Source organism: Folsomia candida, unplaced genomic scaffold (assembly GCF_002217175.1).
Source record: "Folsomia candida strain VU population unplaced genomic scaffold, ASM221717v1 Fcan01_Sc001, whole genome shotgun sequence".
Lineage (NCBI taxonomy): Eukaryota > Metazoa > Arthropoda > Collembola > Entomobryomorpha > Isotomidae > Folsomia > Folsomia candida.
Window position 1 is genome coordinate 4,681,371 of NW_019091193.1, and position 22,713 is coordinate 4,704,083.

The 22,713-nt window shown below is 37.2% G+C and overlaps 4 protein-coding genes and 3 long non-coding RNA genes across 9 annotated transcripts; 3 read left to right on the top strand and 4 right to left on the bottom strand.

The window, feature by feature from the left end:
* The first annotated feature begins 82 nt into the window (after positions 1-82).
* On the top strand, positions 83-7,146 carry LOC118433965 (sodium/calcium exchanger 1-like). Of its 3 annotated transcripts, none has more exons than XM_035846510.1 (9): positions 83-281; positions 358-2,168; positions 2,239-2,508; positions 2,592-2,944; positions 5,536-5,647; positions 5,731-5,823; positions 5,944-6,099; positions 6,411-6,603; positions 6,679-7,146. In XM_035846510.1, exons 2-9 carry the CDS (start codon positions 2,066-2,068, stop codon positions 6,878-6,880), a joined length of 1,482 nt encoding a protein of 493 aa, XP_035702403.1. In that variant the 5' UTR covers positions 83-281; positions 358-2,065; the 3' UTR covers positions 6,881-7,146. The 3 variants fall into 3 exon arrangements, with proteins under 3 accessions (XP_035702403.1, XP_035702405.1, XP_035702404.1); XM_035846512.1 differs by having other exon boundaries at positions 6,513-6,603; XM_035846511.1 differs by having other exon boundaries at positions 83-2,168.
* On the bottom strand, positions 4,877-5,525 carry LOC118433970. Its single transcript, XR_004833698.1, has 2 exons — positions 5,457-5,525; positions 4,877-5,001 (listed from the first exon to the last, which is right to left on the bottom strand). It is a non-coding gene; the product is annotated as an uncharacterized LOC118433970 (long non-coding RNA).
* Positions 7,147-9,973: 2,827 nt separating the features above from the next.
* LOC110856305 (trypsin-1) lies at positions 9,974-11,606 on the bottom strand. Its single transcript, XM_022104791.2, has 6 exons — positions 11,428-11,606; positions 11,178-11,349; positions 10,911-11,082; positions 10,739-10,835; positions 10,410-10,652; positions 9,974-10,338 (listed from the first exon to the last, which is right to left on the bottom strand). Exons 1-6 carry the CDS (start codon positions 11,513-11,515, stop codon positions 10,271-10,273), a joined length of 840 nt encoding a protein of 279 aa, XP_021960483.1. The 5' UTR covers positions 11,516-11,606; the 3' UTR covers positions 9,974-10,270.
* Positions 11,607-12,919: 1,313 nt separating this feature from the next.
* Positions 12,920-13,705, bottom strand: LOC118433971. The gene is made up of 2 exons (XR_004833699.1): positions 13,445-13,705; positions 12,920-13,374 (listed from the first exon to the last, which is right to left on the bottom strand). It is a non-coding gene; the product is annotated as an uncharacterized LOC118433971 (long non-coding RNA).
* Positions 13,706-14,215: 510 nt separating this feature from the next.
* On the top strand, positions 14,216-15,031 carry LOC118433969. Its single transcript, XR_004833697.1, has 2 exons — positions 14,216-14,400; positions 14,478-15,031. It is a non-coding gene; the product is annotated as an uncharacterized LOC118433969 (long non-coding RNA).
* Positions 15,032-15,089: 58 nt separating this feature from the next.
* LOC110856289 lies at positions 15,090-17,024 on the bottom strand. Its single transcript, XM_022104773.2, has 7 exons — positions 16,826-17,024; positions 16,524-16,728; positions 16,347-16,459; positions 16,099-16,275; positions 15,864-15,963; positions 15,609-15,795; positions 15,090-15,532 (listed from the first exon to the last, which is right to left on the bottom strand). The coding sequence occupies exons 1-7, from the start codon at positions 16,944-16,946 to the stop codon at positions 15,422-15,424; spliced, it is 1,014 nt and encodes a 337-aa protein (XP_021960465.1). The 5' UTR covers positions 16,947-17,024; the 3' UTR covers positions 15,090-15,421.
* Positions 17,025-19,329: 2,305 nt separating this feature from the next.
* On the top strand, positions 19,330-21,117 carry LOC110856244 (SH3 domain-containing protein C23A1.17). Its single transcript, XM_022104719.2, has 2 exons — positions 19,330-19,451; positions 19,553-21,117. Exons 1-2 carry the CDS (start codon positions 19,397-19,399, stop codon positions 20,899-20,901), a joined length of 1,404 nt encoding a protein of 467 aa, XP_021960411.1. The 5' UTR covers positions 19,330-19,396; the 3' UTR covers positions 20,902-21,117.
* Positions 21,118-22,713: the final 1,596 nt, after the last annotated feature.

The window sequence follows — 22,713 nt, forward strand, 5'->3', positions numbered from 1 at the left end:
TATACATACATAAACATCCGCCTGCCTTTTCGTAATATTTTCTTGGCGAGTTGCCCAATACGTTCGTATTTGTAGTGATTGATCAGCTCTAACACTTTACACTTTCTTCACTGAAATATTGAAATTGGACGAATATTTATTTTAACTAGATAAATACATATGCACATATGCATTTATGTAAGTACATCGGTTGCAGAATCGTATTTTGGGTAACTAATTATTGGCTGCTTACATAAAAAGTAGTTCCATCACGGATTTTCATATAAATACCTTCAGTCTTGGTAAGATACATATATATTATATACATACAAGTATATATTTATACAAAGGCGTACATACTACGTATAAAATACGCAGTTCCAGATACAAAATCCAGTTCCTCATAGAAATCTTGAGTCTGTTTACTAATATTCCATTCCAACCATGAACGTATGTACAAGCTATTATACATACTTACATACATATGTACATATACATGCCACTAAGGGTAAATTTTATTGATCAACACATACTTAATTATGTTGCAGATAATACTATAGTTAAAACTAGTTATCTAGCAAAATATACTTACATACAGGTTGAACCGATAACACGTGAACGCGGTCGATCTTGAATTGCTCCGAAACGGGTTGGAGTTTCGGTTCCAAATTTTGAGCATAACGACATGTGATTGTTGACAAGGGCGCTGAGCAAAAAATTAGCTCTCTAGATTCAAAAATGACCCGACCATTGACCTTAGAGTAAGAGGGTACCATAAAAACACTTTCCAAACTTAATTCTTCGTACACATACATAATTAACCACTTCAAAACTCAAGGACAACGAGTTTCGAAAGGCCAGATACATAAGGTACTTAAAAATGAAGGTCAATAACGACAAGCTCGTACCAAAGGACAACCCTCATGCCTCAAACACGAGTCCGAAAAGTGCTAATTCGGCCCGTGCTTAAGAAAATTGACCTATTGACCTCTAAGGACAACCCACCACCCCAGAGAGCAGTGGCACGTCTAACTAGAGTGTCAGAGACTAGTTTGCGACGAGCAATTAATATTTTGTGGAAGCAAAAACGAAGAAAAATCCGAGTCCATCAGCTGACTCGAGAAGCATAAAAAAATCGTCGTCTGACCTGCAAAAAATTTTATATGAATTACCTGACAAAAGATAAAAGTGATTTTTTAGTGTCGTTGGATGAAGAATTATTTTCTTTAAAGATACCAACGGTCAGAGAAAAATTTACTATACAACCAAAGAAGAAAATAATTCCAGAAGATTGGCCATCCCGCACACGGAAAAGTTTTGCAACAAGTTCATGGTGGTTGGTGCATTATCTGGTCGTGGTCTCCTCCCACTTATCAAAGTTCCAAAAAAAGTGAAGGTAACTGCGAAGTACTTCATTGACTTTGTTTTAAAACCGCTTTTGGAGATTCATCTTCCAAAACTATATGGCTAGGACACAAAAAAAGTGATAGTTCATTACGACGCAGCGTCATCGCACACCGCCCTTTTGACCCAGGATTACGCCAAGGACTTAAAAGCTACACTCGGGATAACAATCATCCAAAATAGTGAAATACCTATTAAGTCACTCTATGTAAGTCCCAAGAATTTTTTCGGCTTTGGATATCTGAAATAAAATCTTTTCTCCGCCACCCAAAAACTTTTGACGGAGTTTGGAAAGTTTTGAGAGACGAGTGGTCTAAACTTGACCTCGCCATGGTCAAATCAGTGTACAAAAGTTGAAATCGCCGATACCGACTTGTAGCTCGAGAAAAGGGCTTTCACATAAAAAATGTTCGAGACCTCCACTCCAAGCCGTTCAACCAGTAATTGAAGGTCATCCGCGTTCACGTGTTAGCGGTTCAACCTCGGTATGTATGTTTTCTTTAATGGGCTTGGGCTTACTACTACATATAAAGTTGGACAGTGAGTGACTCACCCGGTGCGAGGTCAATATTTTGCATCCTCTTTCGATGTACAAAAGAAAGAATGATATCGAGATTCTTGTTTAAAAATCACTCTTAACCTTATTATTTTCTATAGTTAATAAGGAAATACATACCTGACAATGGAACAGTACTTAAATGAAACGGATTTCAATTACGATTACGACGACGATAATGTAGACAGATGTGAACCAGGCATATTTCTTCCGGCTGATTCGTCCACTTGTAAGCTTATTATCCGTCAAACAAATTAGCCCGTGTTACCAATTCGAAATATCTCAAATTTAAATTCCAGATAATTCAGTCGTACGTGGTTTGGGATACCTCTTTGCCATGATTTATGTACTTGTCGGGATTAACATGGGCAACAGTCTGCTCATTGGCTCAATTAATGTGATCACTGCTCAACTACCAAACAGTGGTTTCAAAGCAGTCTGGAAAAGATCGGGTCTAAATTTTGCACTACTAGCAGTGGGGGGCTCGGTTGTGGAAATTATGATTCCATTTTTTGAAATTTTCTCGAAAAATTATGGCGCAGGGGATCTCGGTCCTGGTGTTATACTAGGTGAGCTACATATGTGCATTATACGATCAGTTTATGTACATAAGTACATGGAGACTTAAAATTAAGCGAAAATTTTTGTACAGGGACCGCTGCATACAGACATCTTATCCTAACCTCTGTTTTGGTTTCCGCAATACCAAACGGCAAAATTCGGAAAATTAAAAACACCAGTGTATTTTTAGTCCAATGCACATGGTCAATATTTGCATATCTGTGGTTAATACTTGTATTAAAATATACCACGCCGGGTGTCATTGATTTATGGGAAGGTGTCATGACGTTTGTGTTCTTTCCGGTTATCGTGATAACCTCGGGTCTGGCTGGACATTGTGGGATGAGGAAGCCAGATGAAACTTTCTCGAACCCTGAAAATACGACCAACTTGGAGACTAGCAAATGTTTTGAAATTGATGACAGACAAGCAGTTTCAGGTCGAGTATGTGAATTTTGAGTAGTTTTTGCAGCAGAAAGGGGTGATCCATAAATTATGTCACGCAAAAAAAACCTTTTTTAGGACCCCCCCACCCCTGTTGTCACGCCTTTGTCACGCTCAACGTGACCCCTCCCCCCCTCTTGTCACGTCACGCCTGAAAATCTGAATTTTTCCAATTGCAAGAATGATACATACATGTGTTCTATAAAAGAGGAACGAGTAGTAAATATGGCGTAATATCAAAACTAACAAGGGAATCTTATGTACTCTGTCACCAGGATTTTGCACAAATTAACTTTATTTGGTCGATAATTATGAAACCATGCCTTTGTCATAGAAGATGTAGTACAAATTGCGGTTTAAACCTAATATTTCGAGATAACTGAGTGAAACCCGTGTAATTTTACAGATAGGAACAATTGTTAGCTTTATTTATACTCATATTACACCCTTGATGGGTTGAAAAGTCATAGCTTGGTAGATTTGTGGATAACAACCTTTCCCAAAATTACTGTTCATTTTTTAGTATTTTTAGTTTTTAAAAGTTTCAAATGAGTTGAAAAAATCCGCCAAATTTTTAAGTTTTCTTATTGCGATACATTTTTTAATTGTTAACATTTTTGAATCATGCAATTGTCTTCAATTAGTACCCATTTTTGAAGCTATCAAAAATACGGTTCTTTCGGACGACTTTTTTTAATTGTGCAAATTTTTGGAGATTTAGTAATGTTTTTTTAATTGTTGAGTGAATTTTTTGCAAAACTATGACGATTTTTTTAAATTGTGCAGACTTTATGGCATCATGAATTTTTTTAATTTTCAAATAATTGTATATTGTGCAAATTATTTTAAGGTTTGAACAAAATTTAGAAACTTGGTTGAAAATCTCAAAATCTAAAACTTGGTTGAAATTTTGGATGCTTTGGATCGAAGGTTTGATATTCGGTTGGACTTGGACATATATTTCGAAATAACTGCGAAACTGTAGTTTGGTCATAGTCGGAGAATGAAAATGTGAGTTTGCATTAAGGAGGGGAGCTTGCGAGGTTGATAATAACAGATCTCGATGCCCTTTGGATATGTGATAGGGTCTCATGAGTGTACTAAAACCCTGAAGTGGTTTGACTCCATGGCCACATTTGCGCCCGCCACACCCACTCAAAAATGCCCAAAAAACGCTTCCACTCCAGTTTTCACTCACTCAAATCCACGTCAGAAATCCAATTTTACTCGGATTTTGAAATTTCTTTCACCATTACGCTCCCAGATAGTTGCTTTTTTCAATTCCATATCAAACTCAATTTTGCTGATGATTATTTCGCAGGCGTAATTTGAGTTGTTGATTACTACAACAATCCTCATTCAGAATTTCAAATTTTAAAAATACTAAAAATTTCGAAAAAATTGGGTTTGATATTGGATTGAAGAAAGCAACTATCTGGGAGTGTAATGATGAAAGAAATTTCAAAATCCGAGTAAAATTGAATTTTTGACGTGGATTTGAGTGAGTGAAAACTGGAGTGGAAGCGTTTTTTGGGCATTTTTGAGTGGGTGTGGCGGGCGCAAGTGTAGCCATGGAGTCAAACCACTTCAGGGTTTTAGTACACTCATGAGACCCTATCACATATCCAAAGGGCATCAAGATCTGTTATTATCAACCTCGCAAGCTCCCCTCCTAAGTTAAGCCTGCAAAACGTGATGTCACAGATCGACCGAACCCCCCCCTCCCCATATGTCACACTTTGTCACGGATTCTTGGAACCCCTCCCCCCATCTTCAGCGTGACATAATTTATGGACCACCCCAAATTGAAATGCATGTCATTGTAAAAAGTGAAATGTGCTTGAGTGTCTTATTAGGAGTGCTGATGTGATTTGAGTAGATTTCCTTTATTTTGATACCATTCAGAAATTTTGTATCGTGTTAAGAGTTGACTATATTTTATGTCAAACCAATCCTCATAAATCACATAGTGGCGAAACTGATGAACTCGGTGGGGTAAAAAGTTCACAAGTTTCGGAGGGAATTTTGAATTTTTTGCAAAAAACTGCAAATATCATCTGGCATTGTTTATGTTTTTAGTATGTGTGGTGGTGGCTTCCCACCACGCATACTCTAACAAGTTGAGACGAATCAGGAAAAAATGCAAAATCTTGACCTGGTCATTCTAATTCCGAGATTAAATGTGCACTCAAAAATGTGAAATTTGTTGAATTACAACTACTGATAGTTGCGCAACAAGAAAATAAGGCCCTTTGAGGAATTGATATGCTACTTTTATTTATATTAAATGCCGAAAATCAATTTCCATCAAAATTTTGTTTTTCTCGAGATTAATTGATTAATATAAATAAAAGTAGCATATCAATTCCTTAAAGGGCCTTATTTTCTTGTTGCGCAACTATCACTAGTTGTAATTCAACAAATTCCACATTTTTGAGTGCACATTTAATCTCGGTATAAGAATGACAAGGTAAAAAAGCTGTGCAAAAAATTATGCATGTTGTAAACATACGGAGAAATATTGAGCGAGAGACTGTATTGGCTGATAGAGCGGCCAGAGCGAACTATAATGCCCCGTTAATTTATTATAGAATTTTCAAGATACACAAGTGCAACACATCCCTTGTCGAATGACAAGTTCGCAGTATTTGTCATCTTGGAAGCTACAGTTCATAAATGCTTGCAAAGTAAAAGGAGTAGATGGTACATATGTACAAATGTAAATGTTATGTAACTCGGAACATTATTTACTTGTTGTTAACCAAAAACATGAACTGCTTATTTAGATAATTCGAGTGGAACATCTTGCTTAGAATACTTAAATCATGGGTTCGTCTTCATTTGGAAAATAATGCTGGCTTTTTTCGTGCCACCACAAGGTGATCACAATAAGTGTATTTCAGCTTTACAATATCAGTATTTGTTGGTATATGAAAACGAGCGCATGAAATTATGAAGGAGCTACTAAATACTATAACAATTTGCTATACGTATTGCAGATATTATGGGAGGATACCCAACATTTACAACTTCCATTTTTATAATTGGATTACTAACCGCTCTAATTTTGGATTTGGCCTCTCATCTAGGATGTTCAGTGGGACTACGTCATTTTACCATCGGGATGATCATTATAATGGGGAGAAGAATACCAGGTACATAAACAAATTTGGACAACCATTAGTCTGCGATGACAGTTAACGTACATATATACATGCGTTGGCGTATAAGGTTTTATAAGAAACCAATAAGACCTGCTAAAATAATAGGTAAATATTAAATTGACATATACATACATACGCACACACTTGTGTATGTATGCATGTTGTCGCATATTTCTCCAAAAACTTTCCGGCAACTTTGGTCTCCAATTCATTTTGGATCTGACAATTCCTGCACACAGCGACAAAATATGACAAATAAATAAATACTCATAACAACAGTTTATGTGTATTTTCCGGACTAGAAACCATAGTCAACAGGACATCAGCGATCAAGGACCCACATGCAGATTCGACACTTGGACAATTACACTGGAATAATGGTGTGACCATATTTTTCGGTCTAGGTAGTGCATGGATGACGGGGGCACTTTACCACGAGTTTTTCAGTTACGCATCGTGTGAATCCTGTTCAAAGTTTTACATCGACCCAGGAAGGTAAGTAGATATATGTTGGACTTCAAAATTGGAAACCAATGGTAATGTGCTAATTGGCTAGCTATATTTTCACAGCTTGACGTTTGAAACAGTAATTTTGGCGTGCGTCTCATTGATGGCAATAGTTCTGCTATTCGTAAGAAGGTGCACCTTGGGTGGTGAACTTGGAGGTCAGACCTTTTCCAAATATACCACCAGCGTCGTTCTGGTATTTATGTGGCTCGTTTATTTCTTCCTGGTATCACTGGAGGCATACGGGCTTGTGCCCGGCTTTTAAATTATGCACGTATGCAGCTTACAAGTTATACATATATAATTACTATATAATATGTATAGCTATTCATTTATACATATATTTATTAATTAAAATATATACTTACATATGTGTATATACATAAATACGACTTCCAGTTTCCAGTTAATTATTTTAGCAAGTATGTATGTACATATGTGTCTTGCTAGGCGTAACTCGGATATCCCCAATAATAAATACACCTTATCAGTTAATTGTTTCAATAAATTGGTGTGTATCGTTCCTATGTATATTTCTTTTCAGGTTCTTCCGTTTCCTTATCATTACTAGAGAAAATTGCACAACTTGGCACATCATAACTTTCACCCATTTACGAGTTACCGTAAATTCTAGCATAACATAATCCACAACGGCTTCTCTCTGTTCCACTATAACACGCCAGCCGATAACAATAATGCTACAAAATTCATGACGAGGAACTGTCGTAGGTGTTTCAAACCAATGTAATTATTATCCCCTTCGTCCCAACCCTTCATGCCATTTTGTCTCCTTCTTCTTATATTTTGCAATCTGACATAATTGAACAAGATGTCATCCCAATAAAGCGGTATTCCAAACTCTAGCAAATTGTCATGTACTTTGATGGCTTTTCTGGACAATGCAAATCCAAAATAGGCAAAAGAATTTTGTCTGTACCCAAATTGAAACTTGTCACAAACATGCCTCTCACCTGCACCCTTAAATCTAGGACTCAGATCAACCGAAAGTTGAAGAGCCTCCATGCGAATGGGGATACAATTTGTTACTCTCCTGTTAAGATATCCCACCCAAGAGAAATTGTCCCAATGTGACAAGGTTTTATCAAAAATGTGCACATCAGAACGAACGATGTGGAATGAATCTCGAATTCGATCCAGAGGTACGCCATGCCTCCTGAGCACCTTAATGAATGTCGGATTGAATTTAGTCACCTTCGCTTCCAAAGCTAAATTTCTAGAATATCCAACTACTTGCTTCGAGGAATTGATAAAATCACCCACGTCCTTGTACCGATACAGTTTCGAGGGTGCGATTAAACTGCCAGCTATGATGCCTTCGTAGCACCAAGATATTAAGAGAGCCAAAACAACGAAAGGTACATGTTTCTTGCTAAAATGTCGGATAGGTTCCCGCATCAGGATGGAGAATAAAAAGTAGGCGGATTCCAGCGTAGATTTTAAAGAGTTAAAAATTCTGGGGAGAATTAGGCTCGATTTTCTTCACAGAATTTTGTCTCTGGGCCACAGATGAAAAAATAAATGCAAACATAACTCCAATCCAAACGTTATGTTGAAATGGTTTAACCCAAACTTTAAGCGACCTGCTGAACCTCACGTGTGGCCGACAATAGAGAATGAAAAGTTCGGAATCTCCAGACCATCGGTTTCTGCTTGTCAGTCCAAACTCGGGTTCCTCCGGGGTGAAAAATTGTAACGATATCTCAGGTGTATCCTTTTCGAAGAAAAATGTAAAGTTGAGGCTTTTTCGCAAAAATTCTACCTCTTCAACTAATCGGTCGCAGAAATAGGATTTTAGTTTAGCTCCGCCTTTGTAAGCCAATGATATTCCATCCTGGATCAGATGACACTTAATGACCCCAAGAGAATTAAAGACTGAGACGCGTTTTCTTTGATGGTTTACGTCGGTGGGGAGGAGTGGATTGGCTGGAAAGGTCAACAAAATCGTGCTTTTAATTTACTTTTGCACCTTGTTTTTTTTTAATATGCAAATTATTGTATGCCCAAATTCATCCACGTAAATATGTATTAATGAGAATTATGCAATGGAAAAATATATCAAAGTAGGAAGAAAGCCAACAAATATGTGAACACAAAATATTTCTACTACGGACATTATACATTATGTGCAAATATTTACAAATCCAGTATTAAAATTTTACCAAGCGGTATTCATATAGTGGTATTGATAAGTAACATCGTGTAGTAATAGCTCGGTATTAAATTTTACAGTATCGATAGGCAAATTATTTCTATGGACCGGTATAATTATAATACCAAACGGTTGTAACTGTAATGCTGAGAAATCAATACTTGCCTGATTATACGTATGTACCACATACAACATTTCTAGCTGTATGCCCAACCCAATTCATTACCCAGTAGTCGGCAATTAGCCTTAAATGCGCTACCGCCGCTGGCCTGGCTGTCTCTATTAATGAGTAGTCTGGTCACCCCACATAGTACAAGTAGTACATTACCCAGTAAATTAAACCCATTACCCAGTAGTTATATTAATCTTATTACCTTGATAGATGTTCCGTAGAACGAAATCTTCTCGAGAGATGGGTTCAAACTTTTGAAGTTGTCTCGAGTAGTAGTGTCGAATTGGGAAGTTTTCAATGTCACTGGAGGGTCGAGTCCAGAGAAGGATCAGATAGAGGGACAAGGGGTATACGGTGCAGACGTGGCACCAGACGGCTGGCACTGTGACAGTCTCGACCGTCAAAACAAATGCAGCATTCGGAATGAGATGAATAAGGGACGGAACATATCCTGCGACTTGTAATTCTTGGTTGAAATTTATAAAATTTCGATTGCCAAGGGTGCCGGAAAGGAAACAGATTCCAGAATTTGTGTTGTGCCGTGATACCCATAGGATGTATGTTCGTGTCAGTTCAAGGGCAAATTTATGGGTAAAAATCACCTTCGGATTTCCAACTTGATAGGAAAACATAAGTTTCAAGTAGTGACCAATGTTACCCTGGGTTGACAGACTTATATAATTTGTTGGATAAATATAATTCACAATTTCACCTGTGATTATTTGTAGATTGAATATTAGGAGGAGAGAAATCAGGAAAATTAAGAGGTTCATTTTCATTTTGTAGCCAAAATTTCGACGCATTGCAGTTTAGCCAGCCAAAAAATATGGATGTCATTATATTTATTAAAGTGAAAAATGTAGCAGAGGAAGAGTACAGAAAAATTGTTGCCTTAAACTCTGAAATCATGTGCTGTTAGCTTGATATACATGAGAAAATTACTATAATATTTGACCATGCTTATTATATTTTATGTTGTACCCCCCAGTACTAAATTATTCAGAACATTGTCCACATCATGGTATAAAAACACTTTATAAATTAAATTTCTGTGAACCAAATCAGTACATACACACGCTATATACTTACTCGGTAATATCTGTACGTATAATTATGTATGTAATACACCAATACATTCATTTAGATTAGTTTAAAATGGAAATATTATAAATAGATCATTTTAGGCTTATTAAATAAGTAAACTCAATCGCAAATTTAGTAAAAAGTTAGTCAATTTTTGATAATATTTACATAACGAACAAAAAAAAATCTCAATTTAGCAAATACCTACATTTCAATTGGCTACCAGGAATTTATTTTGAGCAGTAACTCTTGACCCAGTCAACATATTTCGCCGTGTTGGTGTACACGCCAGGTTGACCTGAAACAATAAATAGAATTTAATTAATTACCCAGGAAATCTACATAATTACAAAATTAGTAATTATTTACCTGGCCTAGCACAGCCATACCCCCAACTAGTAATCCCAGCCTGTATATTGCTCCATTGTCGCGTTAACGGTCCCCCGGAGTCACCTTTGCATGAATCCTTGCCTCCCTCCGGATAACCCCCGCAGATCATGTTGTCCGTAATCTTCTCGTCAGGATACGCCTTTTGACACTCGGACCTTGACACGATTGGAACATTGGCATATTGCAGAACGTCAGAATCCTTCCCAGTTTCAGAAGTTCGTCCTGCAAAATTAATGAGCAAAATCATTCAGCAATTTCAATCAAGGACAATAAATCACGTCACAAAATCTGTAAGTTATATTTATTACCCCATCCAGTGACTACGTGGGTTGTCCCGGCTTCCGGCTCCTTGTAACTAAGACTGGCCGAGGTTTTACCGAACCCGAACCAAATTGTGGAAGTGAGCTTAAGGATAAAAATTAAAATAATTAACTAATTATTATTTAATAACTATGTAGTATATTTCATGCACCATCTTACTTGTAAAATGGCAATATCACCGTCAAAAGACGCTTCCCTGTTGTAGCCCGGATTTCGAATTACTTTCCCAACTTTGTACACTTGTCCGCCTGAATTGTGCTTTAATGACCCTGCCCGCACGGACATTACATCGGCAGGAATTAAACTACCATCATCGTACTCGGTGCAGTGGCTGCAATTAAGCAAAATTAAAATTATACGGCAATTTTACAAATTTCAAACTTATATATGTACGTACTAATTTAAAAAAAAAATTAAAAAACTCACGCTGCCGTCAAAATGCAAGTTTCCGAGTAGATGGATCCACCACAAAAGAATTTGTCTTTATGGAGGAGAGCAATTTGGTGGGGATACTTGTCCAGTGATTCGGCCGGTTTGCCCCCAACGACGCCGATGGTCATATTAGCGAAGGGATCAACTTGTTGCTGTGGTGGGTCTTCTGCGGAAATACAATTAGCGAATTAGTTTCAAGTTATAAAATAGGTTATCGGTTGCCGATCAATAATTGCTCACTAACCATTATTCTCATTCAACGGAACACATTCCGCGTTGAAAATTAGATTGGAAATTGTACTTGCAAATACAAGAAGAATTATGTTCTTCATGTTTTTACGAATTAAAAAATACGATGCACAAAATAATTGAGACAAGGTTAGAGAGAAGTGAGCTTGTTCGAGAGACTGAGCAACCCGAGTGTCCTTGTTGTGTCTTAAATAGGTCAATTAAGGGATTGGGGCTGATGAATTCATGTAAAATCTGGATTTTCCTTGGCCTTACCCTAACACATGCTTTTAACGCTGGACAAAAACATGCCCCTCTTGAAGCAGGTAGTCGAATTGATTCTGGGAAAAGCTTGCAGGTCAAGGTAATAATAAGAGTGTGTACATATATAGCATACCCTTCTTAAGACGTATTTAGTATGTACATACATACATATGTATGTACACAAGTGCATATAACTTGGACTGGAAAAAGGTTTGGAAATTGTGCCTGCATTAATCCTACATTGAAATTAGGCTGGATTTAAAAACTGGGCGAAGTTCCTTAAGGTTTAGACTATTTGATATTCTAATTAAATATGTAAGTAGAGTACCATTTGTAATTCTCAGGAATGAATGGGCAGGAAATATTTCTCATAAATAAGTTATTGCATTAGGCACTAACAAATATTACAAGTTATGCGGTAAAACCGCGGAAAAGAACTATTTTTTAACACTAAGTACGTTATATCCCACGATTATGCCCATTAAAAGTCGAATTTTGGATATCCCGCCATAGCTCAAAAACCAGGTCGATTTCGAATAAGTTGTAAATAGGAGAAATCTAAGGTGGGCCATTCCAAAGACGGTGCCACTTTGCTTCGGTCGCTAGAATGTAACATCTTGGCTGTAGTATTGGTAAGAAATTTGCAGCCGAAATTGCGAAAATTTTCAAAGCTTTGAACTTAGCGCCAGACACAAGCTGCATTTCGAAAAATGGTTTATGAGAGGAAATACCACATAGCTCTGAGGAATAATTATCTAGTTGCAATATCTTCAAAAAGTCAATCTTGTTCATGCTACCCTTGTCAGAATGACACGACCCGAAAATCGACATTTTGAATTTTCGCGCCAAAAGGAGGCATGATATGAAAAAAATTTCCGACTAAAATTTGTAGCTATTCCACCTGTGGATATAACCCTGTCGCTGGTTTTTTTTAATCTTTGGCCTAAATCATTTACGGTGGTATTTAGTGTTATTTTGTAAAACAAAACGTTTTGGTGCATATTTCAAAAACGTTTCAAAATTTCGAAAAACGGTATGCGTGCCCTATACCTAGATTTGGGAGACGGTCATAAAGTTCTTTTACCTTATCTTTCTATCTTGTAAGGTTTCGCCACACGAGCATTTTTATTTAACATTGGAGTGTCTGCTGACATACTATACCTTTCATATACACATCCAGCAAGTGAACGTGGATAGAAAAAATAGAAAAATGCATGTTTTGGGAGGTGATTGATAATATATTTTTAGGATAGATGCACACATTAAATTATTATTTATTCCTTGGATTAGTTGCTAACTTTCTATACATACATATCTACAAGTACAAATTTAAGTGATTAAAAGGTTCACAATTTATGGCTCCCATTCTTACAAAGAACACGCCCCTGCACAACTCCAGCATCCGTCACATTGGGCGTCGGAAGTGCATCCGACGTACTGCAAATCCCACGTGATTCCCCTCGTCGTCCAACACCACTCCCGATGAGCTTCCGGTTTCGTCCCGCAGTACGCCCAGCAGGAATTCTTGTGACACCCGTAATTCGTGCAGCTTAGAGATCGCCTGGTTCTGTTTCCATGTTCCTCGTTTCCTACGACCCCCTCGGCGTTAGGAACCTCCAACGTTGGGTGCGAATTAATGTCTCGGATTATGCACAAAAGTACCGCCACCCCCACAAAAATTATGGTAGCTTTCAGCATCCTGAAAAAAATAAAACTCGATTTGAAGCAAATACTATAAAAATATGCCAATTACTGAAAAAATTACAAACCTGATGTTTTTTTAACGTAATGCAGACTAGTGGTAGATTGTATAAAAAGTTGGGTTTGCAGTCGAAGTGGTTTTTGGGAAATGTAGAAAAAATCTGATGAACATTGGCGGCTTCTTATGGCAATAAATACCCCTATCGTCCGACGTCATTTATTAATTAAAGTTCTAGTCCGAAATTTGAGGATCAAAATATAATTCATAAATTCCAAGTAGATTCGTTGTTTGGCGATAAACATGCGTTTTATTTCAGTGGTGAGATAAAAACGTGTCACACAATCTGCTTGAATGAGATAAATAAGTAATTAAATTAAGAAAAGGACAACACAGCTTCTAAACACAGCGGCTAACTATGTTACATTAATTAAATGTGGACCAAGTTTAGTACAGCAAAATACATGGATCGTAAATATGAATAAGAGTGTTGTTAGTTTGTCATATTTTCTGCATGTGGATAAGGTTACGATCATTGCGTATTGCTGAAAAAACAAACATCATCAGTGCAATTTCTGTTTCTTGTCCAGCGAAAGAGTGGCGATCTGGACACTTTATCATTGGACGAGTGAATGCGTACAACATTACTTGGTCTAATCCTAAGTTAATTAATCCCCAGTTATATATGTATAGAAATACATCATGTATGTGAATGCTTTGGACTGTTTGCTCCTCTGCTCATATCTACAAAGTGTATAGCATGTCAAAATGTTTACGCATCAAGATGAATGGGAACAACAAGTAACGAAGGAATATGAATGAGAGCCGATAGAAATAAATATGTAGCACGTCACACGTTTTATTTTTAGAGAAACTCTACCAAGAAATTACTTACGAAGATTGGGTGTCCACTCAGGTATTTAAATGCTCCCGTAACACTGTAAATTCATCATTCAAGCAATCTTCCTCAATTCAATCTTAAAAATCTACATTTTTTGTAATACCGGGATTAAAAAGTAGAAACATGTAAGGTCGTATTTCCTTCTCAGCTTTTAAAACTACAAAACTTTAAATTACTTTAGTTTAATTTTTAAAATTTCCAGGATGCTGACTGCTGCAAAACTTATGTTGGGGGTTGTCGTCTTCTCCATTTTGGCCAAAAACAGTGCGTCGTTCCCAACGGAGGACGGCCCCGATTTTGCGGAAGAGGAAACAGCCCCAGGAAATCGGACGAGACGACGTGCGGATTACGGGAGCATTGACAACTAGCAGTACGCGTACGGGTGTCAGGACTACGGGTGTCACAAGGGTCGGTGCTGGGCGTGGTGCGGGATTCGACCTGACGACCACAAGCAGTGGTGCTGGACGACGCGGGGAAACATGTGGGACTTGCAGTATGTCGGCTGCTCTTCCCACAATGATTGTGACGGATGCTGGCATTTGCAGGAACCTGCTCCTTGTAAAGAGAATTCTCGAACGGAGGAATATTTGGGGGCTTAGCAAGTAATTCAAATTTGTATGTATTCCTCATACTATACTTACAATATCATTCCAATTTGCGGCACAATTTACGATGTATATGTATATAATCCAAGTAAAGATACTAGCATGAGTTTGTAATAAATAAATCGTCGTCTTCGTATTTAAATTGCAGCTACATTGGGACATAAATACTTATTTTGCGACAAAATGTTAAAGTAAGAAAATGCATTACATAACAAACCACATTCTACATTTTAATGGAGTTTTAAGTAATGGAAACAATTTAACACCGAATTTCGATTGCTTACTATCGAACAATTGTCAAATTGATGATTGGATCTTGAAGATTTCAATTAAGATAAATTTTATAGTACATAATTTTCCGAATAATATTCTCTCATCTAACAAAATTATTTATAAGTTGAATAGATCCACCAACCTTACTTTTCAGGGGAAAGTGTTCCTGAATAATATTTATTTAATTGTGAGAAAAATTTCGCCATTAAAGATTATAGCATACTCAGCGGTATAAATATGGGTAGAACAACAAGAATTATGCTTGTTTTCAATTATCCATAGTTGACATAGCCCCTGGGCTCATCTCTCTGGTATTTTGTCTCGGAAAGAAAAAGTGCCGCACAGGGTCAAAGTTCATCATTTCAAAAACTGATTTTTCCTAAAAATCAAATATATAAATTGTTTAAAAACATTAACTTGTCAAACCGAAATCTGATATCACAACATCACCCCACCTTCACTAAATTTGTCACATATTTGTAAAACAACGGGACAAACTTTGTCCTTACGACTCCATCACGATCTGCTACACCTGCTGCGTACGTGGGTTGCATTTCTTGTCGCAACATCTTCTCCACATAACGTTTCACTCCAGTCACATTGTTTGTCTTCTCAATATTTGAAAATAGACCATCAAAACCTCTGTAAATTAAGTTGGTCGAATATTTAGAATCTTAAATCCAGGATAAACTTCATTTAAATGATCGAACCGTTTTCCGACGTCATTTGTGTAATAAGGGTTAAAATTTGTCCCTCTAATTGCATCACACCCGACGTTACCAGACATACCATACATATCACCAGCTTTATCTGAAATTAGGTGTAAAAAATTAAGACTTAGAAATTTTTTTACGAAGTATCCATTGTTTAGATTTATCCATTTTGCATGTCATGGTTGACTAGAATATTGTATGCCGAAATTCGCAAATTTCTCGAATCTCTTACCACACCGAAAGTCGATTATATTAGCGTCTGCATCCGTGTCAAGCATGATATAGGACTGGTTGACATAATGGAAGTTGGAATTGAATGTGCACGCCATCACGAGCGGGGTCGACCAGTTACCGTTGGATTTAAGTGGCATGCTACCATTCAACAGGGATCCCTCTGCAGTATAATCGCCTGATAATGCAAGTACAAATTATTAATGTATAAATTTTGGACAAAATAACCGATAATGTTGTTAAACTGACCTGACAGGATGACATTCCAAGCGGAAAATCCCACCGAAATTTTACTTTCCTTTAAATTGACACGGATGCAACTTGGGCCCACTTTTGTTCCAAAGTTCGAAAGGGTGGTTTTCCTAGGAAAACATATTCAGAATTTATGGCGAATTTTGGCTACATATATAATTTTTATGGATTTACTTAAATGACACAGCCAAGTTGACGAAATTGTTCTTTATGGTAACTTTGGAAAAATTGGGAATTTCCAAAGTATCCAATTCTTCCAGTGTTAATGAATTATCTGGATTTTCTGCCAGCAGAAGTTTGGTGAAGTTCTCCATTTTCAGTTTTGACTGCAAGTAGTTGTCGATTTCTGTGAACTCTCCTTGCTGTGCGTACGGGTTTCCTAACAAAATTTGAATTATGTATGCATAACAGACATATTTAGGTAATAACGATTTACTTAAACTTAGTATCAATATTAATAATGTATTTTTATTTACTCATGAAACCCACTCCAACTAGAAGTTTGCTTCCACCTGGAGCAAATCCATAGCAAATTGGGAAATCTCCTACGACAAAGTAAAGTGAGAAAAGTAAAATAGTTTGGGGAATTTTATCCATTTTGTTGAATTGTTGTGAGGTCAAAAGCTTAAAAATTACTGTGCAAGATCCATCTTTTGTCGTGTTAAAAAAGCGGATATTCGTGTTAATAGAGCACATTTATTTTAAACTCATTCAGTACCATTTGCATACCCCAAATTTGAACAAATCTTCATTGTGAATGTTGCGTGGTACTCTTTTGTAAAATTGTGGGAAGTACTTATCCAGTTCACAATGCAGATAATAACATTTTGAACACAAACTTGCAGGCGTACACGTACATAAATATGCAAGCATACATACATTATAGATTACTGTATGGTAAAAGTAGTGAGACACGCGACGAGGACAAAAAAGGGCACCACTTAGGATTTAGTCTGAAAAACAAGATTTTCTGGTATACATAACATAATTAGGAGAATTCATCGAAATATGATTACATTGTCGTGCATTATAAATAAATCTCATGTAGCCCCTCAATGTTAAATGTGCAATTAAAAATACATACACATTGTTCACTTATCAAAAGAGAGATATAAAACATGAGGTAAATTTTGTAGAAAATTTGGAAAACAATACTTACTCTCGTTCGCTGAAGGTCGAATTAAGACCTATTTAAATACTTTGAAAACTTGGATAAAAATTGTCACAAGATTTTGTGCAACATTCATATGAAAAAAAATTGGACTTCATCTAAATAGATCAGTTTTTTCGTCAGCACAAAAAAGGTCATCAAATAGAAAGCGTTATAAACGTATGCATATGTCATATGTATATGACCGAAATGTGAGTAGTCTTGCATATTTTTTTCTGGCTAATGAATTGAAAATATGTGAAAATACACGATCATAAATATTTACAGCATTTGCTACTATTTTTTAACCATAAATCACGTTAAAGATGTAATGTCAAACTTTATTTTCAGATAACTAGGACTTTGGGACTTTTAATTCTGGTCATGAACATATTTATATTTTTTAAATATGTTCATTCATAATCTATAATTTATTATGATTATTTCTCTATTTAGTCATTAGTGACTCAAACATGTTCCGTCAAAAACGGAAATTTTTGAGCTACCAATTGAACGAACAATTAGAATTCAATACTGTGTGCAAATTAAAAGATAATACTTACTTTTTGTTAGATTTGCAGGACCTACTGAAATATTTTGACTTAAATTAATCAAATAACAACCAATTAGCAACTACTTACCAGCTATCAATTTAATTGATGGCAACTACAAATTCAACTAGATACTAAGCTACAAATTAATTAAGGATGAAGGATTAAATTTTGAAATCACAAGTGTCGGATTAATAATCATTTTTTAATATTAGTAGCAAATTTTCAAGAAAACATACGGTATTCGCATTTGAAACCGGTAACATGAAGATCAAAAGCGAATGATTAAGAAACCAATTCGATTCTACTTTTGCTAGATTGATCATTTGAAACGTAACTCATCGGAAACGTACCTTAACAACTTTGTTTAGACGATGGATTATAAATAATTAAAAATCAAATTTAATAAATTAATGCAATTAAAATTACAAGCTAGTAATTTGATCATGCTGGAAAGAATATAAAAATGATTTTCAAAATGGCGACCTTCTTTGAGAGCGACCCGTTCGATGTCACATGCGATTGAGGATTAATCCTAATTTTGACAGATGAAATTAATTCATTGATCTGGAACATAATTTACAACACGAATTTTCAATTAGCAAATAATTGCTGGGTGAATCAGGTTGTTGTTTTTTCTTGAAATCAGCGTCAGTGAGTAAAATTAACTGTGTGATCTTCTGCGTCATTTGAGTGCATTGACGTGCAACGATTTTAAAGTGACATATGTAATGTTATGCAATATACTACACTAATTTGAGTGAGGTTATCCCAGGGCAGATTTGTGAGCACCGGCGTTTCAAGTGGGCTCTGATTTACACCTCATCTTATTTATGTATATACACATGTATGAAGAGAATCAATTAATCTGTGATTTACTCAAGACTTGTTTTACATATGTATCCCATTTTTGCATATAATTATGTACACACGAGATGACTAAATTGGATAAAATGCTGGTGCGTAAAATTCAATACGTATGAAATTCCAGAGTAAAATAATATTTTATTCTGGCAGATGACTTCACCTCTCGAAACCAATTAATATCTAATTCACAATCGATTATGTTTTTAAACACTTGACTTGGAAGTAATTATGGAGGTGGACAAAGACTTGCGATTTTTTAGTGACGTCAAATTTATACGACAATGATACATATGTATGTACATCTCCACATGAGAAGCGCATGTCTGGGAAGTTTAACTGCGATAAGATCATTTTTGATAAGCTACCCCTATATTAAGAGAGCCAAGTTGGTTGTAAATTCACTTTCTGGAAGACCAGCAATCCAACTGGAGATTTTACTTTACAAACAAAAATTAAAATTTCCGATAAAAAGATTCACAATGCAAGGGATAATCTTTACAATTTTGGCAGTAGGGTTTGCTTGTGGGAATGCGGGTAGGTTTAAGAAATGGAAAATGGATTTTAAATTGGATATGTTGAAAATGCTAAAATTTAATGCTTATCAAAACAATTAATGTTTTAAATAATTAATGTAGCCTTTCTAAATCAAACAACTGACTTGCCACCCATCAATGGCACTACCTGGGCACCACCTGTGAATGGCACTACCTGGGCACCACCTGTGAATGGCACTACCTGGGCACCACCTGTGAATGGCACTACCTGGGCACCACCTGTCAATGGTACAACTTGGGCACCACCAATTAATGCCACTACTTGGGCACCACCCATCAATGGCACTACCTGGGCACCACCCGTGAATGGCACTACCTGGGCACCACCAGTGAATGGCACTACCTGGGCACCACCAGTGAATGGCACTACTTGGGCACCACCAGTGAATGGCACTACCTGGGCACCACCTGTAAATGGCACTACTTGGGCACCACCTGTCAATGGTACAACTTGGGCACCACCAATTAATGGCACTACTTGGGCACCACCTGTCAATGGTACAACTTGGGCACCACCAATTAATGCCACTACTTGGGCACCACCCATCAATGGCACTACCTGGGCACCACCTGTTAATGGTACTACCTGGGCACCACCAATTAATGGCACGACTTGGGCACCACCTGTCAATGGTACAACTTGGGCACCACCAATTAATGCCACTACCTGGGCACCACCCATCAATGGCACTACCTGGGCACCTCCTGTGAATGGCACTACCTGGGCACCACCAATTAATGGCACTACTTGGGCACCACCTGTCAATGGTACAACTTGGGCACCACCAATTAATGCCACTACTTGGGCACCACCTGTCAATGGTACTACCTGGGCACCACCCATCAATGGCACTACCTGGGCACCACCCGTCAATGGCACTACCTGGGCACCACCAAGCAATGGCACTACTTGGGCACTACCTGTTAATGGTACTACCTGGGCACCACCCGTCAATGGCACTACCTGGGCACCACCAAGCAATGGCACTACTTGGGCACCACCTGTTAATGGTACTACCTGGGCACCACCCATGAATGGCACTACCTGGGCACCTCCTGTGAATGGCACTACCTGGGCACCACCAATTAATGGCACTACTTGGGCACCACCAATCAATGGCACTACCTGGGCACCACAAAGCAATGGCACAACTTGGGCACCACCTGTTAATGGTACTACCTGGGCACCACCCATCAATGGCACTACCTGGGCACCTCCTGTGAATGGCACTACCTGGGCACCACCAATTAATGGCACTACTTGGGCACCACCTGTCAATGGTACAACTTGGGCACCACCAATCAATGGCACTACCTGGGCACCACCTGTCAATGGTACAACTTGGGCACCACCCGTCAATGGCACTACTTGGGCACCACCAATCAATGCTACAATCCCATCGAACCAAACAGTCTTCATAATTGCCTAAACCAATGGGAACCGACGTTTTACTACTAGAAATCAAAAATGCAAATTTATCACTGTCTGAATTATTTAAAATTTCTCACTATCTAACTCTCTAACAAATTAATTTCTTTTACCATTAGTGGATTGGCCTGCTTGTAAATCGAAATTTCAGATACAACGTTTAAATATGATCTATGGTATAATAAAATGCATATTGACATTGCACATAAATTGCAAATATTATGAGCAAATTATTTTTAATTACATATATTGGATATTGTAGTTTTATGGGATTTTACATGAGTGTGCTTGTGCTTAATTCCATTTGTGAGACTTTGTCTAAAATTGTGCATGTGTATATATGTACATATATAGTACATACGTGGGTGTTTTATTATTAATTTTCAAAATGTATGTTCCACACTGTTTCTGACCAAACTTTTGATGAAATAACAAACTTCAAATACTTTTAGAATGCTGTGATTTTTTTCAGTTCTGTAGGTTAACATTAACACTAGCAATAACTCATTAAAATTTACCTCGAAAATATGCCAAAATTTACGATTTGATTTCATTATCATCCGAAAACCGTTTTCCCCTGATGTTTTTCTTTAAGTTTCGAAACGAATAATAATCACTAAGGGACAAGTCTGGACTGCACGGGGCGTGGTTTGTGCAGGTAAAGCGATTTTCGTCTGCACTAACCCTCGCAAAAAGCCAGGTATGAGGTGGCGCGTTGTCGTCTAAAAAAAGGCCAACTCTTTATTTTGACCCCACGTTTCTTTTCAACCGGAGGACGCAGCTCCTTCGGGGTTCCTGCGTACACGGCCCCATTTATTGTAGTATTTACAGCAATAAATTTTATAAGGAGGGGACCTTTGGTATCCTTGAAAGTGGTCATCATCATTTTTTTGTCAGATTTTTGCACTTTTCAATTCACGGGCGGTGGCAACCCCTCGTGCTTCCATTGAGGGAATTATTATTTGGTCACCGGGTCATAATAGTAAACCCAAGTACCATATGCAACTAATAAAATATTGAGCAGGTTCAAGTCTTCATTTAATAGGTTAAAATTGGCATTGCAAAAGTCGACTCGATCCTGTTTTTGAGATGCTGAAAGCAATTTTGGTACCCAACGGGCGGAAACCATTTTCATACCTAAGTCTTCAGTTAACATGGAACAAATTGCTGGTTTTGAAACACCCATCTCATCTGCTAAATAGGACAGTTTCAATCGCGGATCTCTCATTATTTGTTCCTCTAGTTTCCGGAGCCTTTCTGTGGAAGAAACGGATTTTGAGCGTCCTGGCGACTTTTTGTCCGAGACCTCGTTTCGCCATCATTTAAAATTATTGACCCAATTGAATTTGTGTTTTGTGTTGGGCAGTCTTCATCGTAAATTTTAAGGATTCAACCATAAATCTGCGACACGTATTGCCGATCCAGCATTAAAAATTAAATCACACTACGATATTTAATTTGCAAATCTAGCATTTTTTCCGTCGAGGTAAAGTTTGCCGATTTATTGCTAGTGTTTATGTTAACCCACAGAGCTGAAAAAAATCACAGCCTCCTAAATGTATTTGAAGTTTGTTATTTCATCACAATTTTGGTCAGAAACAGTGCGGAACATACCTTTTGAAAATTAATAATAAAACACCTACGTATGTTGCAAATTGCAATGTTGAAGAAACTGACATCAATAAATGAGGCAGATTGAGATTCCGCTTCTTCATTAGACTCTTGTATTGGTGTTTTTTTTACTGTTCTGATTAATTTTATTTGACTTTCTTTTCCGTCTGCGTGAACTTGGTATCCAGATCCATAAGAAAAC

Coding starts and splice junctions, on each gene's coding strand:
- LOC110856305 (XM_022104791.2), bottom strand. CDS start 11,515: ATGAAGAACATAATTCTTCTTGTATTTGCAAGTACAATTTCCAATCTA. Junction 11,350..11,427: donor TCCGTTGAATGAGAATAATG/GTTAGTGAGCAA, acceptor GTATTTCCGCAG/AAGACCCACCACAGCAACAA. Junction 10,836..10,910: donor GTGATATTGCCATTTTACAA/GTAAGATGGTGC, acceptor TTTATCCTTAAG/CTCACTTCCACAATTTGGTT.
- LOC110856289 (XM_022104773.2), bottom strand. CDS start 16,946: ATGGATAAAATTCCCCAAACTATTTTACTTTTCTCACTTTACTTTGTC. Junction 16,460..16,523: donor AACTTGGCTGTGTCATTTAA/GTAAATCCATAA, acceptor ATGTTTTCCTAG/GAAAACCACCCTTTCGAACT. Junction 16,276..16,346: donor TTGGAATGTCATCCTGTCAG/GTCAGTTTAACA, acceptor TTGCATTATCAG/GCGATTATACTGCAGAGGGA.
- LOC118433965 (XM_035846511.1), top strand. CDS start 2,066: ATGGAACAGTACTTAAATGAAACGGATTTCAATTACGATTACGACGAC. Junction 2,945..5,535: donor GACAAGCAGTTTCAGGTCGA/GTATGTGAATTT, acceptor AATTTATTATAG/AATTTTCAAGATACACAAGT. Junction 6,100..6,410: donor AATGGGGAGAAGAATACCAG/GTACATAAACAA, acceptor TTTCCGGACTAG/AAACCATAGTCAACAGGACA.
- LOC110856244 (XM_022104719.2), top strand. CDS start 19,397: ATGCAAGGGATAATCTTTACAATTTTGGCAGTAGGGTTTGCTTGTGGG. Junction 19,452..19,552: donor GTTTGCTTGTGGGAATGCGG/GTAGGTTTAAGA, acceptor TAATTAATGTAG/CCTTTCTAAATCAAACAACT.